The sequence below is a fragment of the Carassius gibelio genome, chromosome A23, assembly GCF_023724105.1.
Source record: "Carassius gibelio isolate Cgi1373 ecotype wild population from Czech Republic chromosome A23, carGib1.2-hapl.c, whole genome shotgun sequence".
NCBI classification, from domain to species: Eukaryota; Metazoa; Chordata; class Actinopteri; order Cypriniformes; family Cyprinidae; genus Carassius; species Carassius gibelio.
Window position 1 is genome coordinate 17,996,988 of NC_068393.1, and position 22,480 is coordinate 18,019,467.

Genomic DNA, 22,480 nt, shown 5'->3' on the forward strand with positions numbered 1-22,480 from the left:
ATCAATGTATTTTAAGGTCACCCATTTAAGGAATATTTATTGTCTCAAGCCCTCATAATAATGCATAACGTATGGATCACTTTTATAAATTAAATTCATTTAATCTGTCTCACATGTGAGCTCAATGTTTATCAGTGTTTAGACTTAAATTTTACAGTAAATGGTTGCAGAGACTAAGGTCTGAGTTTCTATATCAGAAAACATACATCTTTGGTTTATGTTCTTCAAAAACTCCTAATTCATTTACACATAAAGTCAACCCTCTACTCATTGATATATTTGGCACCTCATTATCTGATGCACACTTTTGTCAATTAGACAACATGAATGTATAATTCAAAACAGGTTTTTCAGTTAGTGCATTCTACATCACTGGACAAAGTGCACAACAGATCATGACCACATTTCAGAGCACAATTTTATAACTTGTTACACAACTGTAGACTCACCTTTTATAATTCTATATAGCATAAAGCAAATGCAAAGGCCCTGAAAACGGTACAATCCCAAGACCATTTCAAATTGGTAAAACACCTCAGATAATCAGTCTTTCATCTTGAAATCCCTGAAACTGTACAACACCGATGTTTGAAGGTCACATTTTGAAATGTGCCATTGTATTTTCACACAATATAAGTGGAATTCCGCAAACATTTACGCATTTTTTACAAATCCATAGTGAATAGTGAATTTACTAATCCAGAAGAATAGTTAGATTTTCACTTACTAAATCTATGAGCTGAAACTAGATGGTATGTAACACACAAAACAAGTTTGAAAACGTCACTACACAAATAACATGAAACTTAATAAATCAGTTTTCACTGTCTTTTGATTCCATGATTAATGATTTGCATTCTAGACCTTGAATCCAGATTAATCATGAAACCCAACGAGACTTGGCAGAATAAAGTGTGGTGCAATTATATGAGAGAGGTTAACAGGATAATGCAAAAGTGGTTCACTAAACAGCCATGGATTATTGATGTGACAGTGTTAGGTAGATGTACAGTAAGTAGTTTAGAGTAGAAGCAGAAGCCTACTTCTCTCTGTAGTAAAGAAGATACATCTTGAGAGGCTCTGGCAAAGGCAGGCCAAGGATCCTCTCCCTAAAGAGGTTTACTGGAGTCTCTATCACCAAAACACTGCCCTCATTCCTCCTCTCATTCTCTTCTTTCTCCTCTAGTTGTTCACAAACCCTTCTGCAATCTTCATCTTCATCCTCATTGTCTGTTGATGACTGGTTGTTGTTGTTGTCCATGGGTCCGGGAATCAAGCGACTCATGAACAAATAACTATTGGTCAAAAGAGGGGTGTCACGGTGCTCTCTTTTCTGTTTAAGGTAATTTCTTCGCTTCAGTCCAGTTCTCTGGGGTAGCGGCAAGAATCCAGACCCTGATTTCTTTAGAATGTGACGGATGCTGATGCGGGCCAAATCCTGAAGACTCCGCACCTCGAACATGGCAGCTGGACAACATGAAACAACAGTGTTTTTGACTGCATTTAATTATCAATATACTTAATATACACTTAAAGTTTTTATATTTATTTTTTATTGTTATTATTTATTTATATATAAAATTTCAATAATTTATGTATTTTTTTGTTTAGTTTTTTTTTTCCCCTTTTTCGTTTATTTTATTGTTATTATATAACAAGAGCTCTAACTATTTTATTGTATAATATTGTTGTAATATATTGCCATAATTTGTTACATTTCAATAAACAAATTGTTCAACAAAAAATAAAATTATATATTATACAGTATTGTTCAAAATAATAGCAGTACAATGTGACTAACCAGAATAATCAAGGTTTTTAGTATATTTTTTATTGCTACGTGGCAAACAAGTTACCAGTAGGTTCAGTAGATTGTCAGAAAACAAACAAGACCCAGCATTCATGATATGCACGCTCTTAAGGCTGTGCAATTGGGCAATTAGTTAAAAGGGGTGTGTTCCAAAAAATAGCAGTGTCTACCTTTGACTGTACAAACTCAAAACTATTTTGTACAAACATTTTTTTTTCTGGGATTTAGCAATCCTGTGAATCACTAAACTAATATTTAGTTGTATGACCACAGTTTTTTAAAACTGCTTGACATCTGTGTGGCATGGAGTCAACCAACTTGTGGCACCTCTCAGCTGTTATTCCACTCCATGATTCTTTAACAACATTCCACAATTCATTCACATTTCTTGGTTTTGCTTCAGAAACAGCATTTTTGATATCACCCCACAAGTTCTCAATTGGATTAAGGTCTGGAGATTGGGCTGGCCACTCCATAACATTAATTTTGTTGGTTTGGAACCAAGACTTTGCCCGTTTACTAGTGTGTTTTGGGTCATTGTCTTGTTGAAACAACCATTTCAAGGGCATGACCTCTTCAAGTATTTTAACATATGCAAACTGATCCATGATCCCTGGTATGCGATAAATAGGCCCAACACCATAGTAGGAGAAACATGCCCATATCATGATGCTTGCACCTCCATGCTTCACTGTCTTCACTGTGTACTGTGGCTTGAATTCAGAGTTTGGGGGTCGTCTCACAAACTGCCTGTGGCCCTTGGACCCAAAAAGAACAATTTTACTCTCATCAGTCCACAAAATGTTCCTCCATTTCTCTTTAGGCCAGTTGATGTGTTCTTTGGCAAATTGTAACCTCTTCTGCACATGCCTTTTTTTTAACAGAGGGACTTTGCGGGGGATTCTTGAAAATAGATTAGCTTCACACAACTTCACAGTCTTCTAACTGTCACAGTACTTACAGGTAACTCCAGACTGTCTTTGATCATCCTGGAGGTGATCATTGGCTGAGCCTTTGCCATTCTGGTTATTCTTCTATCCATTTTGATGGTTGTCTTCCGTTTTCTTCCACGTCTCTCTGGTTTTGCTCTCCATTTTAAGGCATTGGAGATCATTTTAGCTGAACAGCCTATCATTTTTTGCACCTCTTTATAGGTTTTCCCCTCTCTAATCAACTTTTTAATCAAAGTACGCTGTTCTTCTGAACAATGTCTTGAACGACCCATTTTCCTCAGCTTTCAAATGCATGTTCAACAAGTGTTGGCTTCATCCTTAAATAGGGGCCACCTGATTCACACCTGTTTCTTCACAAAATTGATGACCTCAGTGATTGAATGCCACACTGCTATTTTTTTGAACACACCCCTTTCAACTAATTCAACTAATTGCCCAATTCCACAGCCTTAAGAGCGTGCATATCATGAATGCTGGGTCTCATTTGTTTTCTGAGAATCTACTGAACCTACTGGTAACTTGTTTGCCACGTAGCAATAAAAAAATATACGAAAAACCTTGATTATTCTGGTTAGTCACATTGTACTGCTATTATTTTGAACAATACTGTATATATATTGAAAACAGTTGAAACCAAATTAATTTTTGAAATATAACAATGCAATTTTTTTTTGTAAAATGAAACATTTTACTGAGACTTTTTGTGAATTTAATGCATTCTTGCTCAATAAAATATGTAATACTTGTAATTCTTTTGAACAGTAGTGTACAGTGCTGTAAAAGACCAAAATAATCAAATGCAATATCATACAACTTTTATGCAGAAAATACAGCAGGTGACTTACGCAGGGACACTGCTCTCGGTTTGCCATTTTCCCTGTGCTTAGGGAGCACAAGTGGTGCAAAGGACACAGCAATTATCTTTCTTGTCTCCCATGTGTTATATCCTGTCCGGATTATTTTAGTGAGCTAGAACAAATGAGAAATGCAGAGATGTATATAAATTTTAAAAATACTGTATATCTTCTGGATTACCTGACACTAGATACCCTGCAAAAACAAAAACAAAAAAAATACCTTTTCTTCCAGTGGCAGTACTAAGACACCCCCGACCTTCAACAGCTTCTTCATGTATTCTTCATGTTCCCTCTGGACCCCTGCACCACAGTAAACCCTGTCATACTGCCTGGTTTCTGGCGCAATCTCCAAACAGTTGCCCACCACAAAGGAAGGCTCACAGAACTCAAACCTAGACCAAAAATATTAACAATGTCAGTCACTTCATTTTCACACTACAAGGGAATGGGTTTATTTTAATACAAAATTAAAAAGCCAAGTTACTACACCTGTCAAAACTATCATTTGTCTTGATGAAGAAGTCCAGCTTCTGATAAGCATATTCTATAACATCTTCATGCAACTCCACACCATGATTCACACCAAATGGCCCTGGAAATATGAGGTCACTGATCACATATACATATATAATATATACACTTACCAAAAGGATTATTAGGAACACCATACTAATACTGTGTTTGACCCCCTTTCGCCTTCAGAACTGCCTTCATTCTACGTGGCATTGATTCAACAAGGTGCTGAAAGCATTCTTTACAAATATCGGCCCATATTGATAGGATAGCATCTTGTAGTTGATGGAGATTTGTGGGATGCACATCCAGGGCACGAAGCTCCTGTTCCACCACATCCCACAGAAGCACTATTGGGTTGAGATCTGGTGAACTCATTGTCATGTTCAAGAAACCAATTTGAAATGATTCGAGCTTTGTGACATGGTGCATTATCCTGCTGGACGTAGCCATCAGAGGATGGGTACATGGTGATCATAATCAATGCTCAGGTAGGCCGTGGCATTTCAACGATGCCCAATTGGCACTAAGGGGCCTAAAGTGTATTAAGAAAACATCCCCCACACCATTACACCACCACCAGCAGCCTGCACAGTGGTAACAAGGCATGATGGATCCATGTTCTCATTCTGTTTATGCAAATTCTGACTCTACCTTCTGAATGTCTCAACAGAAATCGAGACTCATCAGACCAGGCAACCTTTTTCCAGTCTTCAACGGTCCAATTTTGGAGAGCTCGTGCAAATTGTAGCATCTTTTTCCTATTTGTAGTGGAGATGAGTGGTACCCGGTGGGGTCTTCTGCTGTTGTAGCCCATCCCCCTCAAGGTTGTGCATGTTGTGGCTTCACAAATGCTTTGCTGCATACCTCGGTTGTAACGAGTGGTTATTTCAGTCAAAGTTGCTCTTCTATCAGCTTGAATCAGTCGGCCCATTCTCCTCTGACCTCTACCATCAACAAGGCATTTTCGACCACAGGACTACTGCATACTGGATGTTTTTCCCTTTTCACAACATTCTTTGTAAACCCTAGAAATGGTTGCGCGTGAAAATCCCAGTAACTGAGCAGATTGTGAAATACTCAGACCGGCCTGACTGGCACCAACAACCATGCCATGCTCAAAATTGCTTAAATCACCTTTCTTTTCCATTCTGACATTCAGTTTGGAGTTCAGGTGATTGTCTTGACCAGGACCACACACCTAAATGCATTGAAGCAACTGTCATGTGATTGGTTGATTAGATAACTGCATTAATGAGAAATTGAACAGATGTTCCTAATAATCCTTTAGGTGAGTGTATTATAGCATATGCAGAAAATTTATGGAAAAAATGGTTCAAACACGATGAAAATTCTGTCATCATTTACTCCGACTTATGTTGTTCCAAACCTGCAAGACTTTTTTTTTCCGGAACATCAAAAGAAGGTATTTATATTTTGAAGAATGTTGGTTCCATTCTCATTGACTTCCATTGATGAAAAAAGAACATGATGTTAGACAATGGGAAAAGAAACAGTTCAGTTACCAACCCTCTTCAAAATAACTTCTTTTTTTTAGTTCAGGTTTGGAATGACATGGGGGTGGGTAAATGCGAACAGAATTGTCATGTTTGGGTGGGCGATTTGTTTAAAGTGGTCTAAAATAAGAAAAACAAAATCAAAGCCCTTATATTCTCTATAAACTCACCCAGTATAAGTCCCACCATGGTGCTGAGGTAGCCTGTGCCACTGCCCAGATTAAGAAAGGACAAGCCAGGCTGCAGGTCTAGAGCCTCCATCACCTCAGAGTAAATGCAGGGTGCAGAGAGGTGGATGTTGCCATGTCTCCAGGCCAGATCCTTGTAGGCACTGTCACGGAATTCTTCCAGATAGTAGTCAGCGCGGTCAATGGCCCTGAAGGCATGTTCAACCAGATCAGAGCGAATGTACTGAGCCTCCTTCAGGTTGTCAATCAACTCGTCATTGTCCTCCCCGGCACTGACCGCACCTCCCATGTTAGCTCTTTGTTACGGGGAAAACAGAAGAGAAGCAAATTAAAGACATGTAAGTGTGCATGTGGCCAAAGACAAAAAACTGGAAACATACTTCCTGTTGATATGGGCCTTTAAAAAAGTTGAACTGATCAACAACCAGTTTCCTTTTTTTTGTTTTTTGCTGTAACAATGGTTCTTAATTGGTTTTGCTTCCAGAAAGTAATTACTTTAAGTTTATTTCATTATCCTTACTATGCAATCGTATTTGTTGAATTGTATTAGTTAACTGTATAAAATGCATATAATCCATTATGCATTGCTGTATTGTTTTATCTAACGCAATTACACATACATATTAGAAATGTCCAAATACTTTATGGGGCTACTCTATATGTTTTGTGACTAACAATACAGCTTTTTGTCCAGTTAACGGATGGTGGCGCTGGGCTGCGCTGCTGGAAAGTTAAAGTTTCCCTAGAGACGCTGTGTAGAAACTGCAGATGTAAAAAATGCTCCCACCAATCGCCGCGCGCTCAAATGCAGCTGCGCCATTCGCTAACAAACGCATACTGTCAAGTGTTTTGTTGAACATCCGGGTAGTTTCTCAAATACAGTTAAATATGAAATAACACACACATAAACCCATTATTTGTACTCCTCACGACCTCTCTTTCATTCAGCACGCTAAATTACAGATTAGGCTATGTGAAAATGCACTAACTAAGAGTTTATCATTCTATATTCACTCAGGAATTACACAATGTAACAGCGAGCACGACTCATATTATGCGCTTACCTGCTAAAAGTAGACTCAAATGTAGACAAAGACAGGGAAAATCGGGATGGTGGTGTTTCGGGGAGAAACTCGTCACGGGAAACACCCCGACGGCTTCACGGTCGACCGAGCTGAATCGTCTGACACCCTGAAACACGCTGATTATGGTCTGTTGATGCTGGCCATTGGGTTAATTGTCTCCTGTTGTTTCAATCTCTCGGTTTCTTCCCATAAACGTTCGCGGTGAGCGGTGCTGGATGTAAACATTGGCCAGCTGACGCCGTGACGTCACGCACATAAACAGAAATATGGGCCATGAAGCACATGGGTCCTACAATACATTATTTTATGATATGTTGATAAACACAGTGGTCAGCGCTGTTGACAAGGATAGAAAAAAAAAATGTAAATAGTGACTTTTGTTTTTTACTCCTGTGAGTAATTCTCAAAGCACTCATTTCTGCTTAATTATTGTATGGGCACACATATATTTTATATATAGGGCCTATATAGAACATTTCCATCGTTATTGCACAGAAGAAAAGATTTTGGATCAGTAACAGGTCATAATGTCACACCTTAAGGGGTAAGTTGTTATAAAGGAACCTGCTATTAAACAGCTTATGGTTTTTCAAAGACGTGTAGACAGTAAAATAAATCTATAAAATGTAAAAGATGTGACAGCTAACACTGGTCTCCTTTAAAGTTTAACCATTTCAAATTTAATCAGCTCTGTGCACAATTTCAAAATGTTGTTGTTTTAAATTTATTTATTTTAACAATATTGGGGTTTTATTATCAATCATTTTATCAATATTGGGTTTAATATTTATCTTGACAAAATACAAATATATCTTTTCACGTAGACTTAATCAGCTGAATAGAAATTTTGACTGAATAGTTTTGCATCCAACAGAGTTCATCCAAGTATCCTACTTAGAGGAGTGTTTAATTTATATTTTATCTCTGGTCTAATAAATGCCAGAGAATCCAAAATTATTGGGACTGGCCAATGTCTCACAAAATATCACTGTTGGATCAAGGACAATTACAAGCTTGTAAATATGCAGTAATAATAATTTAATAGGAGACAACAGTATTAAATATAACACTCTCTGTTGTAGGTGATAGAATTCCCATTTATTTTATCAACAACATGGGCAAAGACTATCCATATGCAGCAACCACTAACACAGAGACATTTACAAAATAAATATGCAACAAGATCTCCATTCAATTTGTTCTTAAATACTAAATAAATAACAATAGATACATCATATCTGTTCAACCCACTTCCCTCTCGAGGGTGTCAAAATACTTTTATGGAAAACAGAACTCATTAAATAAAGAAGAATATATATAAAAAAAACAATATAAAAATTGTTAGGTAGAAAATATTTGCACTTAAAAAAGAGATTATAAATCTCTGTCTTTAAAATAAATATGAAGGTTTATAAAACAATTTGCTGTCGATATTCTTAAAATATTGCCTCTTTCACAACGCAGAGGGCAATGTCTCTCCTCTTAATAACTTTAAAAGCTGTGTATATAATTTTGCTTTCTTAAATAAATTAAGTCCATAAATAGACACTGATTAATAAATAAACAAAATAACCCTTAACATGAATAAATAATAAATTAAGCATACAGTTCAAGGACCCAATTTAAATAGCCATAATAATAATAATAAATACAATAATAACATGACGATGGAACTACAAACTATTCATGGAAGTGCAATATCTATGTTCTCAAATACGATAAATATTACTGAATGGAACGGGAGTGCATTTACACCAAATATGAGACAACATTATCATACAGGGATCAAATGTAGCAGTGCTGCATACTAATCATATTTTGTAGAGGGAGGTCATTAATTGTGAATTCATCTTCGGACATACACATAAAACACTCTGTTTTGTAAACACACATAGACTCTCCTCCACAGACACACGACAATCTTACGACTTATTGTTCAAGGCAACCTCCATGCACTGAGGGAAGTAAGAAAGGCAGATCAGTGTCGGTGAGAGTTGCTCTAGAAAACAGTAACAAATGGTTTGCTCCAAAAAATACCCCCGAAACAAGAAGAACCAGCTTGGTTTAAGAGGATCTTGTATCTCATCAAAATTGCTACGCAGCAGAGTTTTGAATCGGAATTTGGTCCCTTTCTCTGACTTCCACGGGTCTTGTGACGTTCCTCGTTTACAGAGGGTGCCACATAAAAAACCTGAATGTCCTTAAACAGCATTTTTATGTTGTTGGTCTGGTTATTTAACCCACAGTGTCTTGCAGCTGCCGCTCCTCTACTCACACCTCAATGCCTTTGACGGCCTGGTTGATCGACTCGAGTAGGGTTCGGTTCTCTGGGTTCTGATAGCACTCCTTATCGGTGAACATGTGGGTCAGCGTGTCCACATAGGCGTCAAAATTCTGCTCAGTGATGGGCTCTTGCTGTGTAAACAACAGATAATGGTTTGTTAAAAGCAAGCTACATAAAAGTATAATGTACAATATTTGTGCTTGTTGGGTGTAGTCATAAAAGGTAATCAATAGCAAGCGGACTGACCATCTGTGGTAGACGAATGTTGGCAAGGCTACGGATAAGAGCCTGGCTCAGGCCTGACAGTTCCGTGAACAGAGCCTCATTCTTCTCCTCTATGAGCTTATTCTCCTCCTCCATGCTCTTGAGGTTCTTCTCCATGGATGAGATCTATTGAGGGATAGAAAAGCATGAACAAACATATGGAAAGAAGTCACCAATAATCCTATTTTCAATTTGTTAGAGCCTAAAAAAACTTGTTAAAAGAAGTTACCAGTAAAGGGCTTTAGGCTCTATGTTCAGATCACATTTCAACATTATGGAAACTTTTACAAATCTGTCTTCATTACAGTTTCTGATGCATGTACTGTTTCAAAAGTTTGGGGTCAGTGAGATTTTTAATTCTGAAGGAAATTAATCATTTTATTCAGCAAGGATGCAGTGAAGAATAAGTGAAGACTTTTACTTTTTTTCTATTGTAGAACTGTCTATTCATCAAAGAATCCTGAAAAAAAATATTGTGTAACACTGAAGACTGGAGTAATGGTTGCTTAAAATTCAGCTTTACAATCACAAGAATCAATTTTGTTTTAAATATATTTTCTAATAAATATTGTTGTAGTATTTCAAATTTTAGATTGTAACAATATTTCACAATATCACTGTTTTTACTGTATTTTTGACCAAATAAATTCAGCTTTGGTAACCATAAAATACTTTTTTACAAATCTTATCAACCCCATAGTTTTGAATAGTAGTGTGTATATGTATTTGATAAAAGCAGACCTGTGTATGGAGGTTGGCCATGTCTGCTTCCATCTCGATGTTCGACTCATTCAGTTCATTGATTTCTTTGTTCAGCTGTTTTATGTCTTCATCATTGTCAAGAACTGAGGGGATAGAAAAACAATGCAAATGTTAAAGGGGGGGTAAAAAGCTCGTTTTCACTCAATATCCTGTTAATCTTGAGTACCTATAGAGTAGTACTGCATCCTTCATAACTCCAAAAAGTCTTTAGTTTTATTATATTCATAAGAGAAAGATAGTCTGTACCGATTTTTCCCGGAAAAACACGACCGGCTGGAGGCGTGACGTGTGGGCGGAGCTAAAGAATCACGAGCGCCAGTAGGCTTTTATGTTGAGAGCATGTGGAAACTGTGACATTACCGTGAGGGAAAAACCATCATCCAAAACAAACCATGGCTTACAGTCAGATTCAGCCGTTTATTTATGATCCAGAATCAGATCCCGAGGCTGAAATTGAACGAGAGCAGCAGCAGCAACGACTCGCTCTGATCAGTGAATCGCTCTGATCAGTGAAATGTCTGTGCTGCTCAGCCTCGCTGTATGGGAGCGCGCGCTCTTCCGGCAGAAGTGCCCTCAGGACCCATATAATGAATTTCCGCTCCATCTAACGTCACACAGAGCCATACTCGAAAAAAACTTTCAGAAACTTGTGACAAACCGGAAGTAGTATTTTGGGAACCAAAATACTCCTTCAAACGTACAACTTAATTTTTGAAACTTTGTCCATGTTTAGCATGGGAATCCAACTCTTTAACAGTGTAAAAAACTCAGTATGAATGAAATAGCATTTCACCCCCCCTTTAATGAAGAGCACAAAATGAACATAATGGCGGTGAAAGAAGTGAAACTAATTATAGTTGATCTTACCATCACTTGCCCTGAATTTCTTGCTGATGTAATCATCTCCTGGGAACCTGGCTCTCTTCTTGTTAGCTGAAGCTCTAGGGCAACCAGATAGACTGTAGAAACACATTAAAATCGTAAGATATGAAAAAAAAAATTGCCTTTGGATTATTGTTTTTATTACATCATCACTCAATAACCACAGAAAGCTAAAAATAGGCATTTCTAATATTTCAAATCATATTAGTATGGCATTTCCAGGACAATTAGTTTTTGTTATATTTCTAGCAAAAAATGTATTATCTGTAAATTTCACTAGGTCCCGTCTGTACCTGCGATGAGTGAGAAAACTGCCATTGGCATGTCCTGATCCATCACATCCTGGCGTAGGGCAGGTCGGGCCCTCAGTCTTGAAGGCTTTCCAGGAGAATGGTGTGCCATTTAACATGCCCTCCTTCTGCCGGCGTGCTGCCAGCGGGCACCCATAGGCACTGCGGTGGGTGGCATATTTCCCACTGATATGACCCAGACTGTCACAACCTGGCACCGGGCACCTATAGAGAGGTAAGTGATGAACTGGCAGTCAGTTTTGGCATTCTCTAAAGGTGCAGGCTGTGCTCAGTAAATACACTGTTTTCATACAGCAAAAGTTGAGATTGTTTTGTAAAAAAAAAAAAAAAACATACTTTAGGAGCTCAGAATCTTCTTTGTCATCCTTAGTTGGGGTGATTTTTATTCCTCCCTTCTTGGCACGAGGACATCCAGACAGACTACAAAAGAGATAATGCAAACGTTATTTTTCTGCATGAGGAGTTTGATGTTTTTTAACCAAGAATAGTTGCAAAGCATGACACTGAATCCTAAAGTGCATTCTGAATGTTGATACATTAAATATAATATCTATTAATTAACATACCTTCTATGGGAAGCATAGTTTCCAGTGATGTGTCCTGATCCATCACAACCTGGGGTAGGGCATCTGGAGGCCACAAAGAGAAAGACATGCTGTTAGCATAAACTTAGCATTGCTTTAGAAAGATACAATATCAATATATATATCACACATACAATCATACTGGAAGTTTAAATAAACTTTTGGGCTTCAGTCTGCATGCTTAATGTGTCTCAGCTGGTTTGATGCATCTCTAGGACACAGTCCAAGAGAATTATATTTTTGTCCACTAAAACTGTAAAGTGTTTACTGGTTCAAATAGTGCAAGAATAGCCAAAGGGACAGTAAATAGTGCTTTGTGTGACAGCAATATTCAGTAAAGTCAAATAAAAGCCATAATCTGTGAGGTTTTGTGAGGAATCATTAGAGGAAAAGTTAGAGCACAAACATACTTGAGTTCAGCAGTGTGGGCAGCCATGAGGGTCCGAAGACTTTTATCAGCAAGGGGACAACCAGAGAGACTGAAGAACAGTAGAAAAACACCAGGAATAAAGAATAGAGGGAAGGAGATTTAATTGAAGATGGAAGATTGAAAGATGGAAGGAAATTTCCTACCGTAAATATATCAAAACTTATTTTTTGATTAGTAAAATGCATTGCTAAGAATTCATTTGGACAACTTTAAAGGCGATCTCTATTCTATTTAGATTTTTTTGCACCCTCAGATTCCAGATTTTCATATCTCGGTCAAATATTATCAGATCCTAATAAACCATACATCAATGGAAAAAATGTATTTAGCTTTCAGATAATGTATACATCTCAATTCGAAAAAATTCGGTCCAGGGTCACAAATATGTGTGTGTGTGTGTGTGTGTGTGTGTTTGTGTGGTAAAAATCAGACTTACATAAAGAAACCTAAATTAACTACAAAGAGATGTGAGAAAATGAGTTGGCCAAATGCATTAAAGAGACATATAACATTTGCTTTGCAGTCAGTATACAGGTTTATGCTATAGGCAGCTGAAGCTATAAGGGTTCAGCAGAGAGGAAAACAGATAAAGAAAAAAGAAAACACAAGCAGGGCTGGTCAGACTAGAAATACTGTGTCAGCTTCTGGCATACCTGCGGTGTGATGCATAGTTCCCAGTTATATGTCCACTGCCATCACAACCTGGTGTGGGACATCTGGATGGAGATGGAGAGAGTATTAAATCCCTGTGGAATCATTCTTGAAATGTATTAACCTTAGCAAGACACTCAATTTACAGACTTCTTTTAGTGGGTTAGCAGATGCTTTATGTTTAAATGAGGCAGTTGCTGCAGCAGTCACTTACAGCAAAATCTCTTTCTTGCTGTCCTTGGGCTGGAATTTGACCTTGAAACTGGAGGTTGTGACCTCACCGGGGTACTTCCTGTCCTCCTCCATGCTCTCCTGAGTGGCATCATCATCATCTCCATCAGAGGAGGGGTATGAGTGTGTGGTGTACTCAACCTGAGGACATGGCACATCATCAACAGAAAATTGTAAAACAGGTGCAAAACTGTGACAGTAAGCTTTTATTCCAAAATGCTGTCAAGATTTAACCATGAAGTGAATATGTGAAATTTACCTCATCTGGCTCCTCCTCTTTCTGTCGGTTTGACTTGGTGTAGTCCAGAGGCCCCTCCCACTCCTCTTGTTTGTAGGTGTGGCTGGAGTGGGGTGAGGTGACGCCATGGTGTTGAGAAGATGATGACGAGGATGAAGATGGGTCTGGTGACCTGACTCCTTCCCTCTTGGGTTTCTTCATGCTGAGGTCCAGTGTGCCATTCTCATCCACCTCAATGTCCATGTCCTAGATTGTAGAAGAAATTCATAAGAATATATTGTATATAATGTCGATGTTATGGAACCTAACTTTCCAGATTCAGACAAAGAGAAACTCACTTTGCTGGCCTGATCCGGCTGTTTGGCGCTGAGGTTTTCAGGCCTCTCCCAGCAGCGGGTGGACAGGTTGAGAATGGCAGTGGCAGCCATGTGTGCGGCTTCGGCATCATGGGTATAATCGTACCCACTTGAGGTGGAAGAGGAGCTGCTTTTGGTATAGCCTCCTGACAGGCTGTGGCTGGGGGATGAGGCTTTAGGAAACGGTTTGGCTGTTCATTATAATAATAATAATAATAATAATAATAATAATAATAATAATAATAATAATAATAATAATAATAATAATAATATACGTTTTAGTATGCTATCAATAATTAATAATCTATTAATATCTGTTGTATTTGTTTCTTATTCATTATTTTAAATGGAATGAGAGGGATGCTTACATTTGAAGGCTTTAGGTGAGGTTTCGCTGGTGGGCATCTTGGGTGCAAGCAGGCGCTTGCCGAACACCTGTACATCGAAGCTTGCATAGTCAAAGGACACCTTAGAATACTTCTCCAGCTCCTTGGCCAGGTTGGCACGAGGAGTGGCTGGCATGGCATTGGGCCTGTAGCTACCATACTGAGGGATGTCCAGCTGTTTCACAAAACACATCGGCCTGTAGATAAAAGAGTGTTTAGTTACAATTATTACCCATCAAGCTCTTTTGTTGAAAAGTGGAGGAAAACTCACCTGAGAACTCTGTCAGAGTTTGAGCCTCCACTCCCAGGATCACTGACAGAGGTCTGCGGCTGTGGCTGCTTTTCATGGCTTTTGTGTTTCCCTGCAGCAGCAGCAATTGGGCAGCCAGAGAGACTGAAAGTGTAAAATGTAAGAGCATTACATGGTTATAGGGAAACTTGATACAAACAGAAACTGACACCTCAAAAAATAGTTAAGGAGCAGTACCTGCGATGTGTGTTGCGGTTGCTGTTCACATGTCCCTGTCCAGTGCATCCAGGTGTTGGACACTTTAGTACGTTCTCGTGCATTGCCAAGACTAGTGCCAAAAACACACATTATTATATTGAATATTTAATACTACCTTAAAAATGTTTTTTTATTTTATTTAATATTTGTATTCAGCAAGGATGCATTTAAATTTACATTTATAATGTTATTAAAAATATTTTAAAATGTAAATGTTAATTATTTAATTTAAATAAATTGTTTAAACTTTCTATTAATCAAACAATCCTGAAAAGTTTTTTAATTGTACCACGGTTAATTCAAAAATTAAGCACCACAACTATTTTCAGCGTTGACAATGACAAGAAATGTTTCTTGACATTAAAGAAATTCGTACTGGTCCCAAACATGTAAACCAATATACACACACATATATATTTGTGTTTGTCTGTGTGCCACATACTATAGTAACGGTGCAACACAATGCTTACTCTCTGGAGGGATTCTGTCCTTGTGTGGGCACCCAGAAAGGCTGCGGTGGTGTGGGTATAATCCAGTCACATGACCTGTCCCATCACATCCTGGAGTAGGGCACTTTACTTCCTTCTTCTCTGATCTAGAACCTTCTATGTGAGAAGACAAAAACTAATTAATCTCCACACCCCCACACACTGTACCTGCATGATAATGTTATCTAAATTAAATTGGTAAATGTTTCTGTCACCTTTGCCATAGTATGCTCTGCGTGCTGTGATGTCCATGCTCTTATCCATCCTCTCCTCTGAGCTGTGGTAGTGCTGCTGCTCAGGAGAGCAGCTCTCTTCAGAACTGCTGCCGGTTTGTTTGGCTTTCAGAGCAATGGCCTGTTCGAGAAGTCCCAGGTTCCCTCGTGTCATGTCGTACGTCTCTGAATCATCTGTGACCTCTGACCTCTGTGACATGCTGTCCAACTCGTCATCGTCTGCCTCATCGGCCTCCTCTTCTTCTCCGTCATCTTCCTCTTCTTCTTCCTCCTCTCCATCTGAACCCAACTCGATGACTACAGTGGGCGAGTCTTTATCCGAAGCATCGTCTCTTTCTTCTTCATCCTCCTCATCTTCACCAAGAGGATGGTCAAGGTTTATGTTGCTGTGTGTCATCATGTCTAATTCCTGAGCTGATGCAGCGGGGACAGGGGCAGTTAGGGAGGAAGGCTCTACCTGGGATTGGATCTCCTCCTCATCTTCTTCCTCATCATCATCATCTTCACTGTCTTTCTCAGTCTCCACAGTCTCTTTGGTCAGGATTTTGCCAAATTCTCCGCTGTAGTACTGGTGATCCGAGTTGTTCTTCTGACTCAAACATTGTGTTTCCTCTTCCACCTCTTCCTCCTCCTCCTCCTCCTCCTCCTCCTCCTCTTCTTCTTCCTCAAGTGTTGTCACAGGCTCGTCGGTCTCTTTTAGCTGCTGGGTAACTCGCTCCTCTTCTGTAATCTCTTCTGCTTCCTCCTCTACCTCTTCCTCTCGAGCCTGAATCTCTTCTGCGACCTGTAGCCCCTCCTCTGCCTCGGTATCCATGGTGATTTGTTGGATGGATGTAGCCTCGATACTGGCTTCTTCGTTCTCAATTTGATTCTCTGGAATTGGACTTGATGTTTCTCTAACAGGTGTCTTTTTCTCTTCTGAATCCGCTTGTGAAATTTCTTCTGAAGGAAAGACAAAAAGGGTAATTTACAAACGAAAACTTTTTTTGCTTAAATTACACACACACAAAAAAAGAAACATTAAAAAAATGTTTCTTGACAAGTTTGGGTGACAATTGTTGATATAATAAAGCTTAAATAAATTAAGACTATAGTAAATGCACTGCATGGCACATAACTTCAAAAATAATAAATAATTTCTGTAGTTAATAGGTTATTAACCCACCCGTCATTGCTTCCGATGCAGGTGTTTTTTCTTTTGCTTCCATCTTTTTATCAGCAGTGTCCTCTTCAGACTCCACACCCTCATCTTTTGTTTCTGTTTCACTGTTTGTGTCACTGTCTGCATTGAATCCATCATCCATGGACAGCTTTAGAGGGTTTAGCTTCTTTTTGGGGGCTGGCTGATTCTCCTCGGCCTCTTGGAGTTTTCTTTTCTTAGCCAATGGGCAGCCCAATGCACTGAAACAGATGAAAAGGTTCGATAAAAACTCAGTTGCTTTATTTCTGAAGTCTTTTTATTGGCGCTATTAGAGAAAGAATTCTTACTACTTACCTTCTGTGTCGTGCATATTTTCCACTGACATGGCCTAAGCCATCGCATCCTGGCGTAGGGCAGCTGCAAAACAGGGGTTTTGATTAGCTATATTCATTAACCTTCTTAACTCTGATCGTTATAAACATGATGAGTAACACAAAAAAAAACCATAAAAGCTCTAACCTGTATTCTTGTCCGACAAGCTCAAGAGGAACTGCTTTAAGGAGATAGATAAAAGTTCTGTAAGTCATCAAATTCACTAAAATGGACAAAAAATATTTTTCTAGTTTTTAAGAGGCTCTCACCTCTAATTCCTTTTGAGCGTGTCCTCGTCCGCTTCTCATCTGCGTCTTGGTTCATCTGGAACACAAACACATGAGGGATTTTTTTTTTTTTATATTTACACTCACCATTTCTCTAATGTGTCTCTAAAAAACATATTTAAAAAAGTACATTGATAGTGTTCTCTAGCTCTTATACCTTCAGATTGTGATTTTTAGCCTCAGATCTGAACAGGTCTGATTTCTCAGCCCCAAATCCTCTTAAATGTTTGTAAAGAGCTCAATCAATACACATCCAATAAGTACTTTCAAATGCACATCCCTCCCAATCCTTAGAGGAATCGAAGTAAAATATAAAAAAGAAATAAGGCCCTCCCAGAATGAGAAAGAAGTCAGAGCTTTGGAAAGGGAAAAGTACTTTTAGCTTCTATGGTTTTGTGGTAGAGGATAAGACAAGAGATATTTAATGAAATTGAAGCTACTCTGACTCACACACACACACACACACACACACACACACACACACACACACACACACAAACACACATAATGTCTCACTTTTAGTCTCCTACTCCTCTTGTTCTCACAGCTGCTGACTCTGTCCCCTCGTGTCCACCTCTGGCTCAGCAGCTGGCCTCTGAACTCATTCTCTGTCGGACAGAAAGTATAAGACAACAATTTCAGTCTGACATGGCCAAAATATTTAAACATGCATACTTAATATTGCACAATGAAATGAGAAAAAAAAATTGAAACTCATTGAAAGTGGCATTTTGACAGTGGATTCGAATTTTTTGTACAAAGTATTCAAATTAAAAATGTAAAACTATTTACTATATATTATATATAAATTATATTTTTATAAGTAATATTAGTGTGAAATATGCAATGAAACTTAAATACCAAGAAAACACACATACTCTTTGCGAGCAATTGAGCCTCTCATAACAAAAAGTAAGCAAAGCAAATCTAGGACAGTAATGCTGATTCATACGCAGCTATTGTAATGTCATTTTCCACATGATGACTATTGAATATGAACACCCCTAATCCAGAAACAAATAGCCCCCAGAAGACCCAAGCACTTTGGAAACTGAATGGGCTTTCAACAGTCCATCATGGTCTGACATGGCTCTGGTGTTGATTATTCTTCCTGGGCGATGAGAGATCCGGCCATGACCCAGCTGTTTTTTATCAGAGCATCATTACATGTGGTCTGATTACATTTTAAGCACCACCTGGTGCTCAGTCACGTCACACACATAACAGGGGAGGGAATTCCCTTGAGAAACACAACAATTGCAGTACATGCCACATAAGACGCAATACACAATGCAAGCCTTTCTTAGAACTCAATATCCCGTGTCTGTTCGCGTGGAAACCAGTTGAACTGACTTTACTGCATTTGCTGAAACCTTTTATAAAAGTAAGATGAATACAAAAGAGAAGAACATAAAATACCTCTGAAAATTAATGTACCATTATTTTCCAGCACATTAGGAGTCAAGTAATTTGATAATGTTCTTCAAAATAGCGCTTTCAAAGGCACTTTCAAAGACAACAACATGTAAATAATAAAGAACATTCACATGCTGAAATGTTATTTCTAGATTAAAAAAAAAAAAGGAGTTGGTGTGAGATGATCAAGTGTCTTTATTCCAAATCACGTGGACCTGAATGATTTCAGGAATCAGGAATTAAATATAAGAAATTAGGCCAACTCTATTAAATAGCTGTATGTCCCAGCATACAAAAACAGTTTGACTGCCATAAAGTAGGCCCAAGCATGAAATGGACCAAAGGGAGTGCATGTTAGCCACAAATTGCTCTTACGTTTTAGTATAGATTAATATTAGTATTTCTTTTGTCGCATCAGGCCCTTAAATTCGAAAAAGCATCATGATGCTGCTGCGCATAACCTCTTCTAGCACACCACGCCTTTCAATTACTATCAGCCAAACCCTCCGCCTTTAAAAGCTGTCACTTTCCTCGAAGAGAAACAATGATCCAGCAGAACATGTTTACAAGACCCGTGACTGTATTATTAAAGCAATAACGTTATACAGAGCTCCTAAAACAAGCATAAGCTATGAATAAAGACCTATTTAAATGTAAAACCGAAAGAAAGACGTTAATCTAATAAATGAACAGTGCATTATGTAGGCCTAGCCTGAAGTAAACATATGGTTCGTGCGCATTGTTTTGCTTCTCGTAAATAACGCACGCAGACAAGAAGAAACATATGCTGCTTTTGCTTTGCTTAAGGGTTTCTAATAACTATTTGTCCACTCCCATAAAATACATTGTAGCTTATTTGCAAATGTATCTCTGACTTAGTGTGAATAAACAAACTTCGATTAATATTCCGCTTGGCTTTAAACTTCCACGTTTCGGATTCGACTATAAATAGCTATAGTTTTAAAACAAGGACAACACTGAAAATGTAATATGAGAAGAGAGCCTGGATATTGTGTTATAGATGCGAGAGAGGCCCTTTAGTTCTTGGGTTTCTTGAAAATAGACCCGCGATGTAACACAAAAACAGATATTTAAAACACATTGTAGAATTGTTTTTAGTACGCAAGCAAAAATAAGGCAAAATGTGCAGGAAATGTAACTTCAACACGATGAAATGGCACTTCTTTTTTAAGAGATTACAAGTCCGGCGTCCACTTGGCTTCAATAGTAACTGAAATCCAAACCAGCAAACCTTTCCAAACACTGAATTTCTCATCCACATCACCATCCGAATTAGTAAACAAAAAATACCATGAGCAAACGACGTTTTTTCAAGGAGATGCAAGCGGCCTCTTGCTCTTTGTAGGCTGTGTGTGTTAACTTCAGTGTTGTACACCTCCCCTTCAGAAGGAGTCTCGTGCCGCTACCGTTAAAAACCTCTTAATAATTCGCTCGGGACCGGTTCGAAACCTATTCATGTCGTAAGCAAGACGCATATATCCATTCATCGACAGATAATGTGAGCACAAATGCTGCCAAAATCATTTCTCCACACGCTTTGTCGAAGATACCGACTTACCTTTCGCTCACAGGCCCATTGTCCACCCCTCCTCTACCCTGCGCCGTGACATCATCATCATAGTAAATCATGTACAACACAAGATGGAGAGTGGGCCGCTATTGACCCCCACCCTCCCGATATAAAACACTCACACGCAAGAAGAAAGTCCTTTGACATGTTACTTACAATCTAATATAAATTATTCGGTTATTTTGGAATACAAACATAAAATCTCTACGTTTAGATGCAAGAGCTCGCCTGAAAGTTCAGCACCCAGAACAGCGCTGTTTCAGTACCATGGACAAGAGCGCTATCCGTGGCAGGTGTTTAGCAAAAATAAAAATGTATATATTTTAATGACTATACCGCAGTTTATTGATGAATACACTAAATTAAAAAAGAAAACTAATAAATAAACAAATTACGAAAAATACATCAAGTAATCTGAACATCAAATACATGTATTTGTTTTATGTTTAAAAGTACTGTTGTATCAACAAGAAATATATTAATTTCTATCACTGAAAAAACACAATTCTTTAATATGGAACAATTTTTTTCTGCGCAATGACACATTTGCTTTGCTTCAAAAGCGTTGAAAGCGTTTTTCTTCTAGAAGCCTAACAACGTGACCTAGTTTTGTGAAAAAATGATTGAATTAACATGATAGTGAATTAGACATGATGAAGTAAACGGTTAAATTATTATTATTTATTCCGAGTTTTCCAGACTGTTTAATGTCGAATAAAAGTGAAGTTTTAAGTTTAACTGCTGGCTTAATTGTTTTATGATGTTAAATAGATTTTAATTGTGAATAAATCACTTTTCTACCTGAGTAATGAACATCAATTTCACTTTTGGGGAATTTCTTAATTCTCTTAAAAATTAAATGAATATATAAATATATATTGTTAACATTACTACTGAAATCATTTTACAGTGCTGTAAACCAACCAAGCACAGTGCAGCTGCAAAGTTTGACTAATGGTAAAATTTTTAAATCAACCTATAAATACTTACTTATTATAATAGGTTTTATAAGGTTACATGCAGTATAAAGAGAGGTAACGGAAAATGCATTTGCTTAATAATGAAGGGGGGGGGGAACTCTTTACTAAACTTCAAAAAAAGTTTATTTTCATGTATGAAGCAATCAAAAGCCTTTGAGAGTTTTGCATATTTAATGACACCCAGGTTCTTCGGTTACCAGCTGGAACTTCGCTCACCCCTGATCCTAAAGTTTCGTATACAGATGGATATCCCAGCATACGATTAAAGCCAGTCTGTTCCCACTGGCCAGACACAGTGTATAAATATTACATGGGAGGCAAGCTGAGCGAATGAGAAGCACAACACCCGGAATCCCCCCATAGCCAGATGGACTGATCGCTCCCAAATACAAAAGTTTTAATACGTCAGAAGTCCAACAGTCTCTGAGTTTAAAGCACAGCTCCCTCTGGCAGACAAAAGTGGCCTTTGTTTAAAAACTGTCTGCACAAGGATTTCATTTCGCAATTAAAATAAATAAATAAATACATTTAAATACATAAAAAACAGTGATATGGGTCAAAACGTTCGTTGACAGTTTGAAAGAGTTTAAACGTAATCCAAGTCTATTTATTCAACGTTTTATATTAATACTCAAAATGAAAGTAAACAAAGAAGGAAACAACAACAGTTGTCCCAATCGGTATAAATACAGTCAGTCTTCAGTATAATCAGTCGGTATAATTATATCAATCGTGTTTTAATTACAATAATAAAAAAGTAGTGTGACAGTTAAAGTGAAAGTTACAGTTAAATTGAACCAAATCCAATTAATTGCAAAACCACGGCGAACCAGACCTAAGTTTGACGAGAGCAAAATGCTTTATAAAAATAAGGAACCCAGCACTCACCCAGAAAAGTTTTACACAGCTTCATCCTTGCGGTGATTTCCTCGCCTTTGACGCCGCAAAACTACTTAACTTCATTACAGAGAAAGTTTCTTTAAAGAAAACTTCCAGACAGAGGTGGGCGGACTTATTTCGTAGAAGTTTGCTTCCACCAATCAGCGGCGGCGGGTAGTTTTCGTTCATCTCGACAAGCCAATGAGTGCGCGCCTCACTGCCTGTATGCCTCACATTCTCACAATGACCTCTGAAAATGAAAACAAAAGCTTGTCTTGTACGC

The 22,480-nt window shown here is 38.2% G+C and overlaps 2 protein-coding genes across 8 annotated transcripts; both read right to left on the reverse strand.

Annotated features, from left to right (window-relative positions):
* Positions 1-80: 80 nt before the first annotated feature.
* On the reverse strand, positions 81-7,158 carry LOC127944486 (protein-L-isoaspartate O-methyltransferase domain-containing protein 2). The gene is made up of 6 exons (XM_052540440.1): positions 6,903-7,158; positions 5,821-6,134; positions 4,110-4,212; positions 3,841-4,012; positions 3,609-3,732; positions 81-1,467 (listed from the first exon to the last, which is right to left on the reverse strand). Exons 2-6 carry the CDS (start codon positions 6,125-6,127, stop codon positions 1,040-1,042), a joined length of 1,134 nt encoding a protein of 377 aa, XP_052396400.1. The 5' UTR covers positions 6,128-6,134; positions 6,903-7,158; the 3' UTR covers positions 81-1,039.
* An 841-nt stretch (positions 7,159-7,999) lies between these two features.
* On the reverse strand, positions 8,000-22,362 carry LOC127945198 (myelin transcription factor 1). 7 transcript variants are annotated; one of them, XM_052541817.1, is made up of 23 exons: positions 22,207-22,362; positions 17,848-17,939; positions 17,314-17,368; positions 17,192-17,222; positions 17,027-17,089; positions 16,697-16,932; positions 15,514-16,473; positions 15,281-15,415; positions 14,790-14,880; positions 14,574-14,696; positions 14,285-14,499; positions 13,899-14,107; positions 13,582-13,806; positions 13,306-13,463; positions 13,094-13,156; positions 12,421-12,489; positions 11,993-12,055; positions 11,763-11,846; positions 11,409-11,630; positions 11,101-11,192; positions 10,213-10,316; positions 9,454-9,597; positions 8,000-9,338 (listed from the first exon to the last, which is right to left on the reverse strand). In XM_052541817.1, exons 1-23 carry the CDS (start codon positions 22,229-22,231, stop codon positions 9,195-9,197), a joined length of 3,603 nt encoding a protein of 1,200 aa, XP_052397777.1. In that variant the 5' UTR covers positions 22,232-22,362; the 3' UTR covers positions 8,000-9,194. The 7 variants fall into 7 exon arrangements, with proteins under 7 accessions (XP_052397777.1, XP_052397779.1, XP_052397778.1 ...); XM_052541819.1 differs by having other exon boundaries at positions 15,514-16,470; positions 17,192-17,225; XM_052541818.1 differs by having other exon boundaries at positions 15,281-15,412; positions 17,192-17,225.
* Positions 22,363-22,480: the final 118 nt, after the last annotated feature.

Bases quoted from the DNA above. Each gene is read 5' to 3' on its own strand.
- LOC127944486 (XM_052540440.1), bottom strand. From the start codon at position 6,127: ATGGGAGGTGCGGTCAGTGCCGGGGAGGACAATGACGAGTTGATTGAC. The intron at 4,213-5,820 runs GTGAGTTTATAG...TCATATTTCCAG, and splicing joins CATGGTGGGACTTATACTGG to GGCCATTTGGTGTGAATCAT. The intron at 3,733-3,840 runs GTATTTTTTTTG...CATTTGTTCTAG, and splicing joins TACTGCCACTGGAAGAAAAG to CTCACTAAAATAATCCGGAC.
- LOC127945198 (XM_052541816.1), bottom strand. From the start codon at position 22,231: ATGAAGCTGTGTAAAACTTTTCTGG. The intron at 14,500-14,573 runs GTGAGTTTTCCT...TTTTATCTACAG, and splicing joins AACTCTGACAGAGTTCTCAG to GCCGATGTGTTTTGTGAAAC. The intron at 13,157-13,305 runs GTAAGTGACTGC...ATCTCCATCCAG, and splicing joins AGCAAGAAAGAGATTTTGCT to ATGTCCCACACCAGGTTGTG.